This window comes from Dendrobates tinctorius, unplaced genomic scaffold, assembly GCF_039654945.1.
Source record: "Dendrobates tinctorius isolate UK_male_01 unplaced genomic scaffold, ASM3965494v1 ptg000115l, whole genome shotgun sequence".
NCBI lineage: Eukaryota > Metazoa > Chordata > Amphibia > Anura > Dendrobatidae > Dendrobates > Dendrobates tinctorius.
The window spans coordinates 23,537,581-23,555,000 of NW_027361783.1; the positions used below are offsets into that span (position 1 = coordinate 23,537,581).

The following is a 17,420-nucleotide window of genomic DNA, read 5'->3' on the forward strand; positions in this document are numbered from 1 at the left end:
TTTACAAGCTGTGATACTTTCAAAAGTGGGTACCACTAAATACGAACCATGCAGGGTGCCCAAACTTTTGCATCAGCCCATTTTCCTTTTTGTAATTTTTAAAATGTAAAAAGACAGAAAAAAAATTTTTTTTGCCTAAAATACAAATGGGTAATTTTAACTTTAGGCACTTTAGAGATCATTTCATCTTTATGCTTTACTGTTCACAATAACAATTTTGACCATGGGTGCCCAAACTTTTATATGCCATAGTATATATGCTATTAGTACTAAGTACAGGGGGGAAAAAAAGGCAAGATAAAACAAACTTGTACAAACCTGGCATTAAGGTGTTATCGCAAAACTTTATGGTATCATCGTGATCAGAATTTTCAGAGTCAACCGAATTCCTCAATAGTACAATAGGTTCTTGCTTCTCTGGAGAAATTATATGATAGCCAAAAGAAGGCTGTGCAAAGAAACAAGAATTACAATTCAGAGACAACTGTAAAGCGCAGCGGAATATGTTAGCGCTATATAAAAATAAAGATTATTATTATTCTATCATCGACTGTAAATACAGAGATATGCATAGCTACCGAGTGATAGATATTTTTCTTTTTGAACCAGACAGAAGAATCATGGTGTAAATTGGAGCGATTTGCTGTTTGAAATACAGTATCAATCGGTGTTAAAGTGTACTACAGTCTGTAGCCGAAGGGTCTCCAGGTTCCTATGAAGGCCTAAAGCTAGGTCATGTCTATGCTGAATACACGTCGTAAAGCCTACAGACGGAGGTCTCCTGTTATGCAGGTATATTGTTTAATGTAACAAGCTTGTCATGTCCTAACATGAACACTCAAATAAGAACAAAATGTGCTCCCAGGAGCTGGGATTTACGGTAAGTGCTCGAGTAATACAATTTAAAGTCACCCCATATTCAGTGTGTGCACGATGTACAAAGCACTGCTGAATCTTTCAGTTGGGTGGAAAATGCACTGAAGTCATTTGCTCAAACACATTTACTTAACTTGGTTACAAGGCGACAACGGACATTGAATTTTGCAGTAACAGAGTTGTCCAGAAAAGAAACATATCACCATCAATGATAAAATGTATGATCGCTGGGAGCAGAGATGACTCATCAATTATAAGAATGGCAGGCACCATAAGGCATAGGGAAGGTGCATCTGACTGCGGAGCCCACTAGGAGATAAGCTAGATAGAATCGCCATTCAGTGCCCATTCCCCCCTCTCACTACTACCCCAGATGATGCCTTGATTGGGAAGCCCAACTGACCAATGGGAAGAAAGAGGAAGGGGCGTTTAAATTCAGTGCCTAGGGTCAGTGACTTCCTCTTTCTCCCCGGTAGACCCTTTGGTAGCTGTTGTCCCACCCTCTATCACTAATAGACTTGTGGTTGTGGAGTGCGGCTATGGTTCTAAAATGTTATTTAAAAAAAAAATTATATATAATTTTCATAATTACTATTCACATTGTTATTGTTGTTATGACTTCACAGCGGTATTTAGAGGGGGTGGGGCAAAGATTTGTAACCTTTCATCTGCTTGCTTGCCCAGCGGTCAGCAACGGAGCCTTCAGCGATGAGTCCGATGCGAACTGTACTTGCCTCTCTCTCTGCTTATAAATTTAATAAACTGTGACCGACCTGTTCAACCCATCCATGCCCGTCGGTGTTTGTTATTCCGGGATTAGAGGGAGGCTCTGCTTACGACACACGGGTCTCTGCAGTCTGGGGGGGCACAAAGTCTCCCATGTGAATGAAACATTAAATTGAGAAGTGGACCTAAATGCTAACTCTCAGTCTGAGGCTAAGGTATATTCATTTTTGCAGCTTTTTTTTTTTTTTTAAACTTATTGCTGGTTATCTTATGCAAATTAAAAGCTGCTTTTTACAATACCAGCAAAAGTGATAAGATTTGATTAATTTAATGTACACGCTTTTGTTTTTTTCCTAACACTTGTTTTTTTTTTGTTTTGTTTTTTTAAACAGCAGCATGTCAATACTTTCAGAGTTTTTGCAGCATTTTTTTTCACCCACAGAAAGCAATGAGAATGTGAAAGAAAAATGTTGCGAAAAATGCAAACGCGTTTATGGTGACGAAAATCAAGTTTATTAAAACGTACTGTAGACAAAGCATAACATGTATGATACACCTAAAAACATGTCAAAAACCAGTTGTGAAAAAAAAACAACCAAAAACACAGGCATTTTGAACAACGTTTTCTCTGCCAAGAGAAGGCTTTGGCTACAAAAAAGTTTATAACAGAGCCATGAAAATAAAAAATCATTTTTTCCACAAAAATGATGTTTTCACCAAATTTTTACTTTCACAAAGGTAACAGGAGAAATTGGACCCCAAATGTTGTTGTGCAATTTGTCCTGAGTACGCCAATACCCCAAATGTGGGGGAAGAACCACTGTTTGGGCACATGGCAGAGCTTGGAAGGGAAGAGCGCCGTTTTGCAATGCAGACTTGGATGGAACGGTCTGCGGGCGTCATATTGGGTTTACAGAGCCCTTGATGTGCCTAAACAGTAGAAACCCCCCCACATGTGACCATTTTGGAAACTAGACCCCCGAGGGAGCTTACCTAGATGTGTGGTGAGTACTTTTAACCCCAAGTGCTTCACAGAAGTTTATAACGCAGAGCCATGAAAACAAAAAATCATTTTTTCCACAAAAATGATCACTAGACCCCAATTTTTTATTTTTCCAAGGGTAACAGGAGAAAATAGAACCACAACGTTGTTGTGCAATTTGTCCTGAGTACGCTGATGCCCCATATGTTGGAGTAAACCACTGTTTGGGCACACGTTAGGGCAGGGAGGGAGCACAGTTTGACTTTTTGAACGCAAAATTGGCTGCAATCTATGGTGGCGCTATGTCGCGTTTGGAGACCTCCTGCTGTGCTAAAACAGTAGAAACCCCTCAATTCTAACACCATCCCTAACCCCAACACACCCCTAACCCTAATCCCACCAATAACCCTAACCATAACCCTAATCCCAACCCTAACCCCAATGCTAAACCCTATTGCAGCTCCAAACCTAATTCCAACTCTAACCCCAATCCCAACAAGAACCCTAACTCCAATCCCAATAACCCTAACCTAACCCCAATTCCAGCTCTAACCCTAACCCCAGTTCCAACCCAAACCCCAATCCCAACTCTAACCCTAATTCCAACCCTAATCCCAACCACAACCCTAACCCAAATCCCAACCCTAATGTCAATTGCAGCTCCAACCCTAATTTCAACCCTAACCCCAATCCCAACAATAACCCTAACCTCAATCCCAACCATAACCTAACCCCAATTCCAACCCTAACCCCAATTCCAACCCTCACCCCAATTCCAACCATCACCCCAATTCCAACCCTAACCCCAATCCCAACAATAATCCTAGCCCCAATCCCAACCCTAAACCCAATTGAAGCTTCAACCCTAACCCTAACTCCAACTCTAACCCTAATTCCAACCCTAACCCTATTTCCAAACCCTAACCCCAATCCCAACAATAACCCTAACACCAATCCCAACCCTAAACCCAACCACAATTCCAGCTCTAACCATAATTCCAACTCTAATTTTAGACCAATTCACTTTAACACAACTCTAACCCTAATGAGAAAATAAAAATAAATATATTTTCTTTATTTCATTATATTTCCCTAACTGAGGGGGTGATAAAGGGGGGGTATATTTACTATTTTTTTTATTTTGATCACTGTGATAGACCCTATCACAGTGACCAAAATGAACCAAAAGGAAAAATCTTCCTATTGTTGCCGGCCGATCTCGGCAGGCGCACTGCGCATGCACCATGTCATTTTCTTACCAGAAGAAGACGCCGGCGGCCGTGGCTGGAGGCCTGGAGACAGAGGGACACCAGGAGGTACTGGGGGGGGAAACAGGGACCCCATTTCTCTATCCTCTGATGTGCAATCACATCAGAGGAGAAATTAAATGGCACATCAAATTTTTTATTCTTTTTTGCAGTCGCCGTTATACGGTTAACGGCGATCGCAAAACCGGGGTCGGTAAAAACTGACCCGAATCATGTTCTCTGGGTGTCTGCTACCCCCGGCCGCTGAGACCCTGGAGAAAATCTGACTCTGAGGGGGCGTCATACACTTTTTCCACAGCGCCGTTAATTAATGGCGCTGTGGTTTAAGTACCCTTAACTACCGCCTTTAAAAGGCATAGCGGCGGTCGTTAAAGGGCCTGTCACACTAAGCGATATCACTAGCAATATTGCTATAACGTCACAGGTTTTGTGACGTTATAGCGATATTGCTAACGATATCGCTATGTGTGATACTTACCTCCGACCCGCTCCCCCGCTGCTTATCGCTGATCGCGCGAGAACGTCCTGGACCGTTTATCGTCGTCAGCTTCCTACTGGGCTCCCTGCTGTGGAGACGAGCAACGCGTGGACGCGGGCGGGAGGACGTCAGGATCGCCTAGTGTGACAGGTAAGTAGCGACCCCCAACCCCTGCGATGGTGGCTGGTGAGAACTGCCTGTGTGGCAGCTCACTAGCGACCACTTAGCGATGCACCAGCGATCCTGACAGCGTCATATCGCTGGTCGGGATCGCTGGTGCATCGCTAAGTGTGACAGTACCTTAAGGGGTGAATGGAGAGAAAACAGAGCATATGATAACCAGCACTTCACTCACACAGTGGACCTCAGAACCCTTGTTGTTGTGATCTGTGGGGGTCTCAACAGCAGGGCTGTGGAGTCGGTGTCAATTTTGGGTACAGTAGTACATTGCAGGATGTGCTGTAAATAATTTCATGAAAATTTGTGAAAGTTATTAATTGTTCAATAAATGTCTGTTCTATTCCTGATCCAAGCTTTTAGTTGAGATGAATCTCTGCTGCACTTTATGTACATGCTCAGTACTGACCAGGCTGTGGAATAGGGAGTCAGGGAAATTAAGGAGTAGGACTTGCCGACTCCACAGCCCTGCCCAGCAGTCAGACCTCCAGCAGTCTTAATTATAATAAAAAAAAAATATTTCTATAGCACAGACATATTCCGCAGCACATTACATTTCATTACATTTTTAATTATCAAATGCTCTAAGAAGGAAACCCCTTTAAGTAATAATGCACATGATAAGGCCAAACTTGTTCCTTGGAATGCAGCCACATGACTCATGTGGTGTCAAAGGTACAGAGATATACTTACCAAAAATGCTTCTCATGGAGCTTGGCACACTTGCATTAGAACTGAATAATCTCTATATACACACACAATGGTACAATATAGCTTATCTAAATTTTCCGAACCGTCCTAACAAAATAAAGTGATGGAATTGATATTGGAAAGGTACATTTTATTCAAAGGAGAGTGACTAAGTTATTGCATGGGATGGAGGGTCTCTCCAATAAGCCCATTTAGATTATAAAAAAGAAATTACCGTATATACTCGAATATAAGCCGAGATTTTCAGCCTTTTTTTTGGCTGAAAGTCCCCCCTCTCGGCTTATATTCGAGTCATATACACCGGGGGTCGGGGGTGTCAGGTCATACTTACCGATCCTGGCACGGTCTCTGCAGCCCCCAGCTTCTCCGCGATCTCCCTTCCTTCCTTCAGCGGTCACATGGTACCGCTCATTACACTCATGAATATGCACATATTCATGAGTTATAATGAGTGGTACCACATGACCGCTGAAGGCAGGAAGGGAGATCGCGGAGAAGCTGGGCGCTGCAGAGACCGTGCCAGGACCGGTAAGTATAGCGATACTCACCTGTCCGGGTCCATCGCTGCTTGCTGCTGTCTGGCACGTCATCTGTCAGTGACGTTCAGACAGCAGAGGGAGCGGTGACGTGTTAGTGCGCGCCGCGCCCCCTGTAGTCTGAACATCACTGACAGATGACGTGTTAGACAGCAGCAAGCAGCGGCACCTGGCCCCAGCGACGGAGAGGCGAGTACGTCATTTTTTTTATTTTTAAATGCAGCAGCACATGGGGGCAAAATGTTTGGAGCATCTTATGGGAGCAGCAAATGAGGGCATAATGTATGGAGCATATTATGGAGGCAGCATATGGGGGCATAATGTATGGAGCATCTTATGGGGGCAGCACATGGGTGCATAATCTATGGAGCATCTTATTGGGGCAGCACATGGGGGCATAATGTATGGAGCATCTTATGGGGGCAGCATATAAGGGTGTAATCTATGGAGCACCTTATAGGGGCAGCATATTGGGGCATAATCTATGGAGCATCTTATGGGGGCAGCATATTGGGGCATAAAATATGGAGCATCTTATGGGGCATAATCTATAGAGCATCTTATGGGGGCATAATCTATGGAGCATCTTATGGGGGCAGCATATGGGGCATAATCTATGGAGCATCTTAAGGGGCCATTATTAACCTTTGTGCAGCATTATATGGGGTGTATTTTGTATGGAGCATCTTATGGGGCCATCATGAACTGTATGGAGTATTATATGGGGCTCCTGATTCAATATGGATATTCAAAAACATTTAACCTACTGATGTCTCAATTAATTTTACTTTTATTGGTATCTATTTTTATTTTTTAAACTTACCAGTAGCTGCTGCATTTTCCACCCTAGGCTTATAGTCGAGTAAATAAGTTTTCCCAGTTTTTTGTGGCAAAATTAGGGGGGGGGGGGTCGGCTTATACTCAAGTATATACGGTACATATCAGAGGCAATCTAATTTATATGCATAAGTACATGATTGATCAATACATTCCTCTAAGACCATTAAAAAAAGACTAAGGGACATTCATTACATGTGGAGGTTGTTTTGGCAGCTAAATAAGAGTGCATTCTTTACAGTTAGACTGTGGAATGCCCAACCACATAAAATAGTGATGGTAGACACTCGAACAGTTTTCAAAAAAAGGCCTGGATGCTTTTCTCCCAACAAATGACGCTGTGGGCTACACATAATATAGCGACAGACAATCTATACCTGGTCAAGAAAGGTTGACCATAATGGACCCAAGTCTTCTTCAATCCAAGTAAATCAATATTTATATTACTTACATGGGTTGAAGACGACTTGGGTCTAATATGGTCAACCTTTATTAACCAGGTGGCGATAGATACACTCACGAAAGTGTTGACACCCTTAAAATTGTCCAAGAAAATGAAGTATTTCTCCCAGTTACACATGTCTTGCTATACAGAGTTAATTTCCTTTGTGTGTATCGGAACCAAAAAAAAAACAACAAAGGCAGATTGGACATAAACCGAAAAATGAGCAAGAGAAAAATATGGATAAGTGTGTGATGCTCCATCAAACTACACTGTGGCAAGTAACATGTGTGGGCAATGTGAAAATCATAGCCGAAACCAGATAAGGCTAGTTTCACACTAGCGTTTATGAGCGCAGCGACGGCCTGCGCACGGCCGCCGCTAAGCCCCGCCTCCGCCGGTAGCTCCGCCCACCGGCGCATGACGCTGCATGCGCCCCCTATCTTTATCACAGGGGGCGCAGGCCGTGCGCAGTATGCGTTTGGCGGCGCATGCGTCCTTTTGACGGTGCGCCGACCTGCGCCAAACGCAACCTGCTGCAGTTTGGTTGCGTCTGCGCACCGTCAAAAAGGCGCATGCGCCGCCAAACGCATACTGCGCACGGCCTGCGCCCCCTGTGATAAAGATAGGGGACGCAGGGCGCATGCGCCAGTGGGCGGAGCTACCGGCGGGGCGCGACAGGGGGTGGGGCTTAGCGGCGGCCGTGCGCAGGCCGTCGCTGCGCTCATAAACGCTAGTGTGAAACTAGCCTAAAACGGAGAGAAGTTGACAATGTTTGCATTGTTTGTCTGTGTGTGCCACACTAAGCATGGAGAACAGAAAGAGGAGAAGAGACCGGTTTGAGGAATTGAGAAGCAAAACTGTTGAAAAATAACAACCTTCATATGCACTATAGTGCGGTACAATTTCACATACCAGGGCTGCACGCCAACTACCCATAGAACGGGTGCTCAATCCAAAGTGGACCATGCATAGCCACGTTGAATAAAGAAGAACAAAAGGCATGGCACTCACCGTTCTGAAGTAGTGAATTTATTATAGGATAAAAAGCATAGGCTTGGGGGAGATGTCTGAACTGTGGACAACTGCTGTTTCACGCCAACTGAAGCGCAGTTGGCGTGAAACGGCTGTTGTCCACAGTTCAGACATCTCTCCTAAACCTATGCTTTTTATCCTATAATAAATTCACTACTTCAGAACGGTGAGTGCCATCCCTTTTGTTCTTCTTTACACAACGTGACATTTAATGTAGTAGCCCCAGGACGACCCCACTGCTGACAGAGAAACAAAAAGCTAGACTGCAGTTTTCCAAAATCTACGCAAGCCAAAATCCTTCTAGGAAATCATCTTGTGGACAGGTGAGAACAAGACAGAGTTGCTTGGTAAAGCACATCATTCTACTTTTTACCGAAAATAGAATGAGGCCTACAAAGAAAAGGACACAGTACCTACAGTCAAATATAGTGGAGGCTGAGATGTCGCACAGTAAACTGCTCATTATATAGAAGTAGGCTGCGGAATAGTTTATGTTATGGAAGATGTAGATAGGGTTTAGAAGCTAGGCAGGTTTTACTACTGGAGCATTAACACAATACTACTGCGATTTAATTGATATTATGTTTGCTTTATTTACACACAATTGAGGCATACATTATGTCTCATGTCTACATGCTATTTGAACACATTTTGTATCAAGCTTAATATCTTGTACTAAATTTGTGTACTGTAAAACTACTTGTGGTTTAATAAACGAATTTAAAAAAAAAAAAAAAAAAATATAGTGGAGGTTCAAAGATGTTTTGAGATTGTTTTGCTACCTTTGGCAATGGGTGCCTTGACTGTGTGCAAGGCATCATGAAATCTGAAGATTACCAAAGGATTTTTGGTTGCAATATAGTGCCTAGTGTCAAAAAGCTTGGTTTTTGTCCTAGGTAACCGATGCCTCTACCTTGTGCTAGTCGTTAAACTGTCTACCCATCCAATCCAGTACAAACTTATTACCCTCACCCACAAAGCAATCCACGTCTCAGCTCCACCCTACATCTCCTCCCTCGTCTCAGTCTACCTCACTACCCGTGCCCTACGTTCTGCTGATGACCTAAGGTTAACATCCTCAATAATCAGAACCTCCCACTCCCATCTCCAAGACTATACACGTGCTGCGACAATTCTTTGGAATGCACTTCCCAGGTCAATGCGATTAGTCCCCAATCCCTACAATTTTAAGCGTGCCCTAAAAACGTATTTATTCAGACTGGCCTACCTCCTCCACACAATAGCCTAACTATCCCTTTGTGGCACAGTCAAAAGTTTTACCATAACCAGGTTCCCCGCATCATGTTCCCACATGCTTTATGCATCTAGTAGCCCTCTGTGTCTGTACTGTTACACTCTTGACATTATGGCTGGTCCGAACAATGAAGGCAACTGTTACCACCCACCTTTCTTGTCTACCTTTTTCCCTCATAGATTGTAAGCTTGTGAGCAGGGCCCTCATTTCTCTTGGTATCTGTTAAGATCTAGGTCATTATTGTTATGCTGTAATGTCTGCCGTCTGTACAAGTCCCCGCTGAAATATAAAGTGCTGCCGAATATGTCAGTGCTATAGAAATGAAATTATTATTATTATTATTATTATTATTATTATTATTATTATTATGTAATGGGTCTTGCAGCAGGACAATGACCCTAAATGTAATGTAAAATGTACTTGAAGCACCAAGAATTGGAAACAAAGTGCTGTAGAGATCTAAAAAGGCTGTCATGATCCCAGGGCAGGTTTTGACCTGCACGTCAGGGGTTAATGTCTTGAGCCCAGTGCAGGCTTTGACCTGCATGCCTGGGGTTAATTATTGTGGCCTCTCTTTGGTTCAGGGACAGCTTCTTATAGCCCTGGGAAACTCCAATCCCCGTTAGTTAAACTTTTGCCTTTGGCCGAGTATGGTGACCCCTGTGTGCCTGTGGATTGTCTTCTAGCTTGCCTATATGGTCCTCACCCAGTTCAGTCCCTCGTTGTGAGTTTGTCTTTTGATTCTGTACTGTGTATCTGCTTCTCTAGTTTCTGACTTCTTGGCTACGTCCTGACTACCCGTTCTGTCTTGCCCTTTGGTACTGTCGTGATATCTCGTGCTTTGACCCCGGCCTGTTCTGTTTACATCTCTGTCTATGCCCCTTGGTAACTTCGTCCTCTAGTTACCCTTCTAGGAGTTCTCCTGCAGCTCTTAGCTCTCTGGAATTTAGGCCACGCCCCCAGCAGTCACGTGCTTCAGGTCCTGCTGGTCTGAAGCAAGCATCTTCACTGCTGCTGCCCCGCTCCACAGGTATCTTAGAGCAGTTTGTCTCACTCAGGACACACGCACTGGCTCAGTGAGCAAGTGCAGTGCGGTGTTCCTGACATTATAACTGACCATGAACTTTTTTTTTTTTCTTCTCAACTTCTGCAGCATGGACCCAATGCATGCCTTATCTGAGCAGGTGAAATGCTTGACTCAGTTGCTGCAGAAGCTAAGTTTGGAACACCAAACTCTGGCCCAGTCCCAACGGCAGGTTGCGGACTCTGTTCAGGGGGCACTTTCCACAGGGTTTCAGCAGGTGGGGAACTAGAGATGACATTTTAGTCCACCCGAATCCCCAGTTAAGTTACCTGATACGTTTACTGGTAACAAAAATGAATTTAGAGCGTTTAAGGAGGGCTGTAAGCTCTTTTTCTCCTTGAGACCCCGTTCCTCTGGGGATGAGAAACAGAGAGTGGGGATAGTTGTGTCCCTGCTTAGGGGGTCCCCACAAGCCTGGGCATTTTCTCTTTCCTCTTCTGCCCCGGAGAGAATGATTGTGAATGCGCTGGTCAGGATCGCTGGTGCATCGCTAAAAGGTCGCTAGTGAGATGCCAAACAGGCAGATCTCACCAGCGACATAGCAGCGGTCGGCGGTCATTACTTACTTGTCAGAAGCGGCAATGATGACGTCCTCCCACCCGCGTCCACGCGTCGCTCGTTGGCGCAAGCAGGAAGCGGCCGACGAGAAATGGCCCAGGACGTTCTCGCGCGATCAGCGATAACAAGCGGGAGAGCTGGTCGGAGGTAAGAATCACACATAGCGATATCGCTAGCAATATCGCTGCTGCGTCACAAAATCGGTGACGATTTAGCGATATCGCTAGCGATCTCGCTTAATGTGACGGGCACTTTACTCAGGACACAAGCACTGGCTCAGTGAGCAAGTGCAGTGCGATGTTCCTGACACTAGCAATGAGTCTGGATCTAAAACCCATTGAACACCTGTGGAAAGATCTTAAAATTGCTGTCGGGAAAAGGAACCCTTCAAATATGAGATACCTGCAGCAGTTTGCAAAAGAAGAGTGGTCTAAAATTCCAGTTGAGAGGTTAAGAAGCTTTTTGACGGTTATAGGACACGATTGATTGCAGTTATCTATTCCAAAGTGTGTGCAACCAAATATATTTTGTCAGGCTCATTTTTTGGGGTTGTATAAAATTATGTCCAATTTGCCTTTTTCTCTGTTTTTTTGTGTTGTTCTAATACACACAAAAGAAATAAACATGCGTATAACAAAACAGGTGTAATTGCAATAGTCTTCTCAGAGAAACACTTCATTTTGTGGAACAACATCAAGGGTACCAACACTTTTGGCCATGATTGTGAGTGTGTGTGTGTGTGTGTGTGTGTATATATGTGTGCGTATAATATCTATCTATACAAACACACATCTATACAGGCACACATCTATACAGGCACAGGAACAAAATCAGGTGCTAGGTATATTATATTATATATGGAGCACTCGTTCATCAAAAATCAGGAACAGAGATTTTACAAGTTTTCAAAATGTTAGCAAGACAAAGTAGTTAATAGAAGTTTATACACACCCGTTTGACATCCGCCCCTCCACCTAGACATCCCATAGCCTCTGATCTTTGTCCAAAGAATTCCCCTAAGGAAAGACGCAAGTAGCTTGCCTCTTCCTGAGCCAAGTCTGAACTAGGAGATGCTTTCAGTAAAACATGACCACTGACTGGAAGCTTCCATGATGTGTCGCCCAAGTTGATAGAAATATTTTCTAAATCCATTTTCTCATCCTTTAAGAAAAACAAAAAAAGTAATATTTGCCTTTAACATGTAAAACAGTAACAAAAAATAAAACGAGAGAGAAATGAAGTTTAAGACCAGGTATGTGGTGAACTTGCCGTCACTACCGAACTCAAATTTTAGGAGACAAGGGAAAACGCATACACATAAAATTCACAGGATCAGAGTTAAAAAGGCAGAATTTTCAAAATTCTACAGACTAGAGGGTCTTAAAAGAGAACATGTCATTTCCAAAAATGGTATTAGGCTGCAGGATGTCACACTGAGCCTGGCTACATGGAAGAAATTAACTTTATTCCTCCCAGCAGCCTCAGGCCTCAGTCAGTTATATCCCAGTTCGTACCTTTGTTTTTTTTTCCCTGTCTGTTTGCATTCTGTGCATATAAAAGGTGTGGCCTGCCTTTCCTTTGAGTTGGGAATTATATTGATGTGGTCTCCCATGGATGTGCCTCCATTAGTTGGGCACAGTCCTTCTCAGCCCTTATCCACATTCATCTCACTTGACAAACGGTAAGGTTTTTAATATTAAGCCAGGATCACACATGCAAGGAATACGGCCGAGTCTTGCATCTTAATACCCGGCACTCGGATCGGAGCGTGCGGCCGCATAGAAATACATGCAGCTGCAGGCTCCGCTCCTTAGGGCTGACCTATTGCATTTTTTTTTTTTATCAGAAAACATGTTAACTAGGTACCATATATTTTCATGCACTATGCTGTTTATTTACTGCAGGGAATTTAATCAGTATGTTTCTGTCTTTGGTTTTTTTCAGTCATAAAGGCGTAGATTCAGTCACCACACAGTACATAGTGAGCAAAGCTGGACAGAGATGTGGGCGGGGGGAGGAATCGAGCTCACCACACTGTGTAATTTCCCACATCTCCAGTTGAAAGGTGAAGGTGCCGTTCCTGCTGGTGTAGCATAGCCAATGAAGGAGAAAGGAGGAAAATATCTGGTCGTGCCGGATTTCTTCCTCATTTCTTCTACATAGTGAACAGCGGTGCACCAGCACTTACTGACAGCTGGCTCTACAATAGCGCGGAGTCGGTTGTCAGTCACTGACAGGGCCTGGAGACAACCGCCGCTCACTATGTACTGAGCAATGCCTGAAACAGACAAGCTACACTTCTATGACTGAAAGCCTGAGTTCATATCCTACTAGCAGCAAGGCATTAAGGCCAAGTTCACACTTGTGTATGGCTGGTCTGCGGATGTCTGTGTACATCCTCCCTTAAGCTCCGCCTATGCTCCGGCTACTTCTGCATGCGTCCTGCATACCCATCTTTAACAGTGGGTACGCAGGGACATTCGTTGTATGCAGATGCATCTGCATGCGACGTTTTGATGTGCCCGCCGACCGCACACAAATGCAACATACGCAGGACGCATGTGGAAGTAGGCGGAGCTTAAGGGAGGACATACACAACCATCCGCAAATCAGCCATAGGCAGCCCTGACGCGCCCCCAGAAGAAGCTGGATGCGAAACGCGCGTCGGGGTGAGGAGGGACATGTCACACTGGGTTCCAGCTGCCTTCTCCTGCAACCCGTTTACCCCGGTAATGTGTCTGGATTCTATTATACAAATGTAATGTGGATATATAGAGCTATATTATGTACCAAATCCTAGTGTGTGTGTGTGTGTGTGTGTGTGTGTGCGTGTATATATATATAAATAATGTTGATATATGGTGCCATAATATTAATTTAATTCTATTGTATTGCTGCAATGTGAATATATAGCGTAACATTTTTGATATTATTGGACATGTTATACATAGCGTTACATTGTGGCCTAGTTTGGGATTATAATTAGCGGTGATGTATGAGCTGCCGGATATTACACACGCATAGCACGTCCCCCCAGTTTGGGTGCTTTTTGATGTTTTAATTTGTTGTCATTTTAAAAATATGAATAAAATATTGTGTGGTTTTAATTAATTTCTGGAACACTTCTTTCGGCGATGGTAATATAAGTCCGAATTTTGGTAATTGTGTGTATTTTTGATTCTGTCAATTTAATGAGGGTAAAAAGGAGTTATTCAAACTTTTATTTATGTTTTTAAAAATTCCCACCACCATATTTCGTAGTTCCCTTAAGAGCCTTGAACTTGCGATTGCACAATCACTTGCACTATATACTGGAAAACCAGAGTGTTGCAGTATATAGCAAACATTGAAGACAGGGACCAGACATGGGACGTACAAGTAAATCCAAAGTTGGGAAGGTGTTAATTATTACTAATTTCTACGGCGAAGCATTTTTTCTAAATGGCTTAGATTGACTATTTTGTTTTTGATAGCAGCACGCACTCTCTCCTAAAAGTCTCAGTCTTCATTGCAGGAGCCAGCGTTGCAGAATCACACTACATTAGATGGCTCTGGCTCCTGCACAGGAATCAAGCAAAATTATTAATGCAGGCGATTTACAAAAACCATTATTGTGCATATGTATATTTATTAAAACAGACTAATAGCAAGGATCTAGGGAATGGTTAATTATTTTTTATATAAGATGATCACTAAAAACACATTTTACCTGAATAAATTTATTTTCTTTCTCAAATTCTTCCTGGTCTTCATCAAGCATAGCTAAAGCATCATCTATGAAAACAACAAGAGAAACTGTCACTTTTCTACTTACAAGATTAAATGCTGACATGCAAATGTGAATTTTTATCCTTAGAGCTAAAAAAAAAAACCCCCGCTATGGTAGAAGCACGAATTAGTAAATTATTGATCACCAATTTTCTCTGAAATGATGTCTCATATAAAGCCACAACAAGGGAGAATAAAAAAGTGAGGTTAAATGAAGAGAAAGTAAGAAAGTGGGGAAAGAAAAAAGAAAAAAAAAAAAAAAAAATCAGTCTGTTTTGGGCTTGCACATAATAGAGCAAAAAGCTTTTAAAACGTATCCAATAAAGCTGTAACAAAAAAAAATACTCACTTCCAACAATAAAATCTTCATCTTTCAAGTCATTTGCTGATCCTGAGAAACTTGCTTCTTCTTTTTCAAATGGCTTATAGTAAGCAAGATCAGTTACCCACTTGCCTTCTTCATTCTGATAAACAACACTATGTGACTGACTTCCTGCAGAAAGACAAAAACAAAACTAAAGAAAACACACAAAAAGTATATCTCATCAATGGTGCATGGTTTCCAATGAAAACTGCACAATTTCCCTTTTGGCAACACTGCAAAGAAATTTAACACTTGTCAGCTTCAACGGCACAGGAAGTATGTATACACATGTTACACAGCTTTTTTTTAATTTATTGTTCTGTCACTGGAGTTGTGTTTGTTAATTTTTTGCATTTTGAGATATTTTTTTTTATGGATTCAGAGCCTGAGGAGGTCACTGGTTCCCTGCCAAAAAGTGCAGCCTCATGTTAGTCCAATAAAATAGAGCTTGTGCTGTTCATATTTTGATGAAATTTTTTATTTCAGCATTCATTGTATGGTACACATACTTATGGTAAATATTTTAACTAGTTTAGATTGCACATGCAGCAATACCAAAAGTATTAATATTTATTATTTGAATTTTGCCATTCATTTGGTAAAAAAAGGGGGTGTTTCAAACTTTTTTTTGTTTAATAATTTTCTTAAGAGACCTGAATCTGTGACCACCACTGCCCACACAATACAATGGAATAACTGGTCTATGACGCTTAGTCACAGGATGAGCTTCTTAGATATCATATGGTAGGCATGAAGGGGGAAAAAAAAAAGCCAAATGTGGTTTATCCGCGCTGCTGAAAGGCAATGATGATCCAGATGGAAGTATAAGACGGTATAAGACCATATATATGGTTTGTGTCCTGAGGAACAAGTCTGTGATGACTTTGAAACGTGTTGACTGAAAAACCTGGAATAAAAATTCAATTATTATACTTCCATCTGGATCTTCGTTGCCTACCGGCAGCGCTGATAAACCACATTTGGCTTTTTCCCCCCTTTTTCCTGGTTGTAAGACCAGTGGATCTGCAGCAGCTGTTTCATGTGTATTCATGGCTGTGTGTGTCATACCACCTTATCAGGTTAGCATAATTTAATTTGACATGGTTGTATTCTCAGATATGACCCTATTTGCACTTTTTTTGCTCATAGCTTCTACTTTATGGTAGCCATGAAGGCATTCAGAAGGCCACTGCTACCATGTTGAAGCCTCTTTAATGCTGCAATCTTGAGTCACAGTGACATTTAAAGGGGTTTAACGAGGCCTGCACAACAAATGGGCCGCATGCAGCCCACCAAATGTTTCCTGGTGGCCCGAAGAGACATGGGAGACTCCGATTCTCATCTTCATTCTTATACTCAATTTGAAGACAGGAGCAGAGGAGAGCTCCTTATCCCCCCGCTCAGACGTACAGCAACATGATGAGATTATCAAGCTGTTGACATCACGCTGCTGCTGTTATTGCAGTGCCATGCAGAAGTGCCGAGGACACGATGGGGAATGGTAAGCGATCCATGGATGAGCCGAGGATAACATGTCCTGAGAAATACTCTAGATGGGAGGTGCACTGCTGTATGGTGAATAACGTTACTGAAAAGGCACATGATGAGGCCATGAGTGAAAATTGTGAAACGGGGGCACATTAAAGCAAGAGGCTGTGTGTGTGTGTGTGTGTGTGTGTGTGTGTGTGTGTGTGTGTGTGTGTGTGTGTGTGTGTGTGTGTGTGAAAGTTCTAAGATGGCCATCAGAAGGGTCCTTGAGGGGAGATGTGTCATCGTGGTTATTAGCTGCTGTGATGCGAGCTCGGAAGCATAGTGTGGAGAGAGTTATTGGTTTATTCCAGGGCCGGGTTTTACGAGCGGTCATAAGAAATGGGTGGGAATGACTGCTCCCATGTCCAAACCCCAGTGGCGTGGTTTGGCAGATAAAGGGGAGACCTAGTATCTCATTCAGGGTCTGGACTTGGAGATTTGTGGATCTCCTGTTGTGTTGGTCTGTGTTAAGAATTAAAGAACCGGATGGACCCACTGTATGTTGTATGGACTTTTTACTTTGTGCCGTAAAAGGCTGTAGTTTTATTATCCTGAGCGGTTTATGCAGTTTAAATAAACTTGCCTGGACATTTCAGCAATGCCACTGCCTGTGCTTATCGCAACTGCAGCTGAGTGATTACAAACCTCTACAGTGTGCAATGTGTAATATGTAAATATTTTTAGTTTGTCTGATTTTTCTCTTTATAGGTATATTTGAGTAAAATGTAAATTGCTCTTTTATTCTATAAACTACTGACATGTCTTCAAATTTCCAAGCAATAAAATTTGTATT

At 42.7% G+C, this 17,420-nt stretch overlaps 1 protein-coding gene across 2 annotated transcripts in view; it reads right to left on the bottom strand.

The window, feature by feature from the left end:
* Nucleotides 1-17,420, bottom strand: part of CEP192 (centrosomal protein 192) — a 325,551-nt gene that overhangs the window by 134,827 nt on the left and 173,304 nt on the right. For both annotated transcript variants that reach the window (XM_073590043.1, XM_073590042.1), the window contains exons 14-17: nucleotides 15,083-15,226; nucleotides 14,675-14,739; nucleotides 11,917-12,126; nucleotides 319-448 (exon numbers count right to left, since the gene is read on the bottom strand). In XM_073590043.1, coding sequence (XP_073446144.1) covers nucleotides 319-448; nucleotides 11,917-12,126; nucleotides 14,675-14,739; nucleotides 15,083-15,226 — 549 coding nt within the window. The remainder of the gene's footprint in view (nucleotides 1-318; nucleotides 449-11,916; nucleotides 12,127-14,674; nucleotides 14,740-15,082; nucleotides 15,227-17,420) is intronic.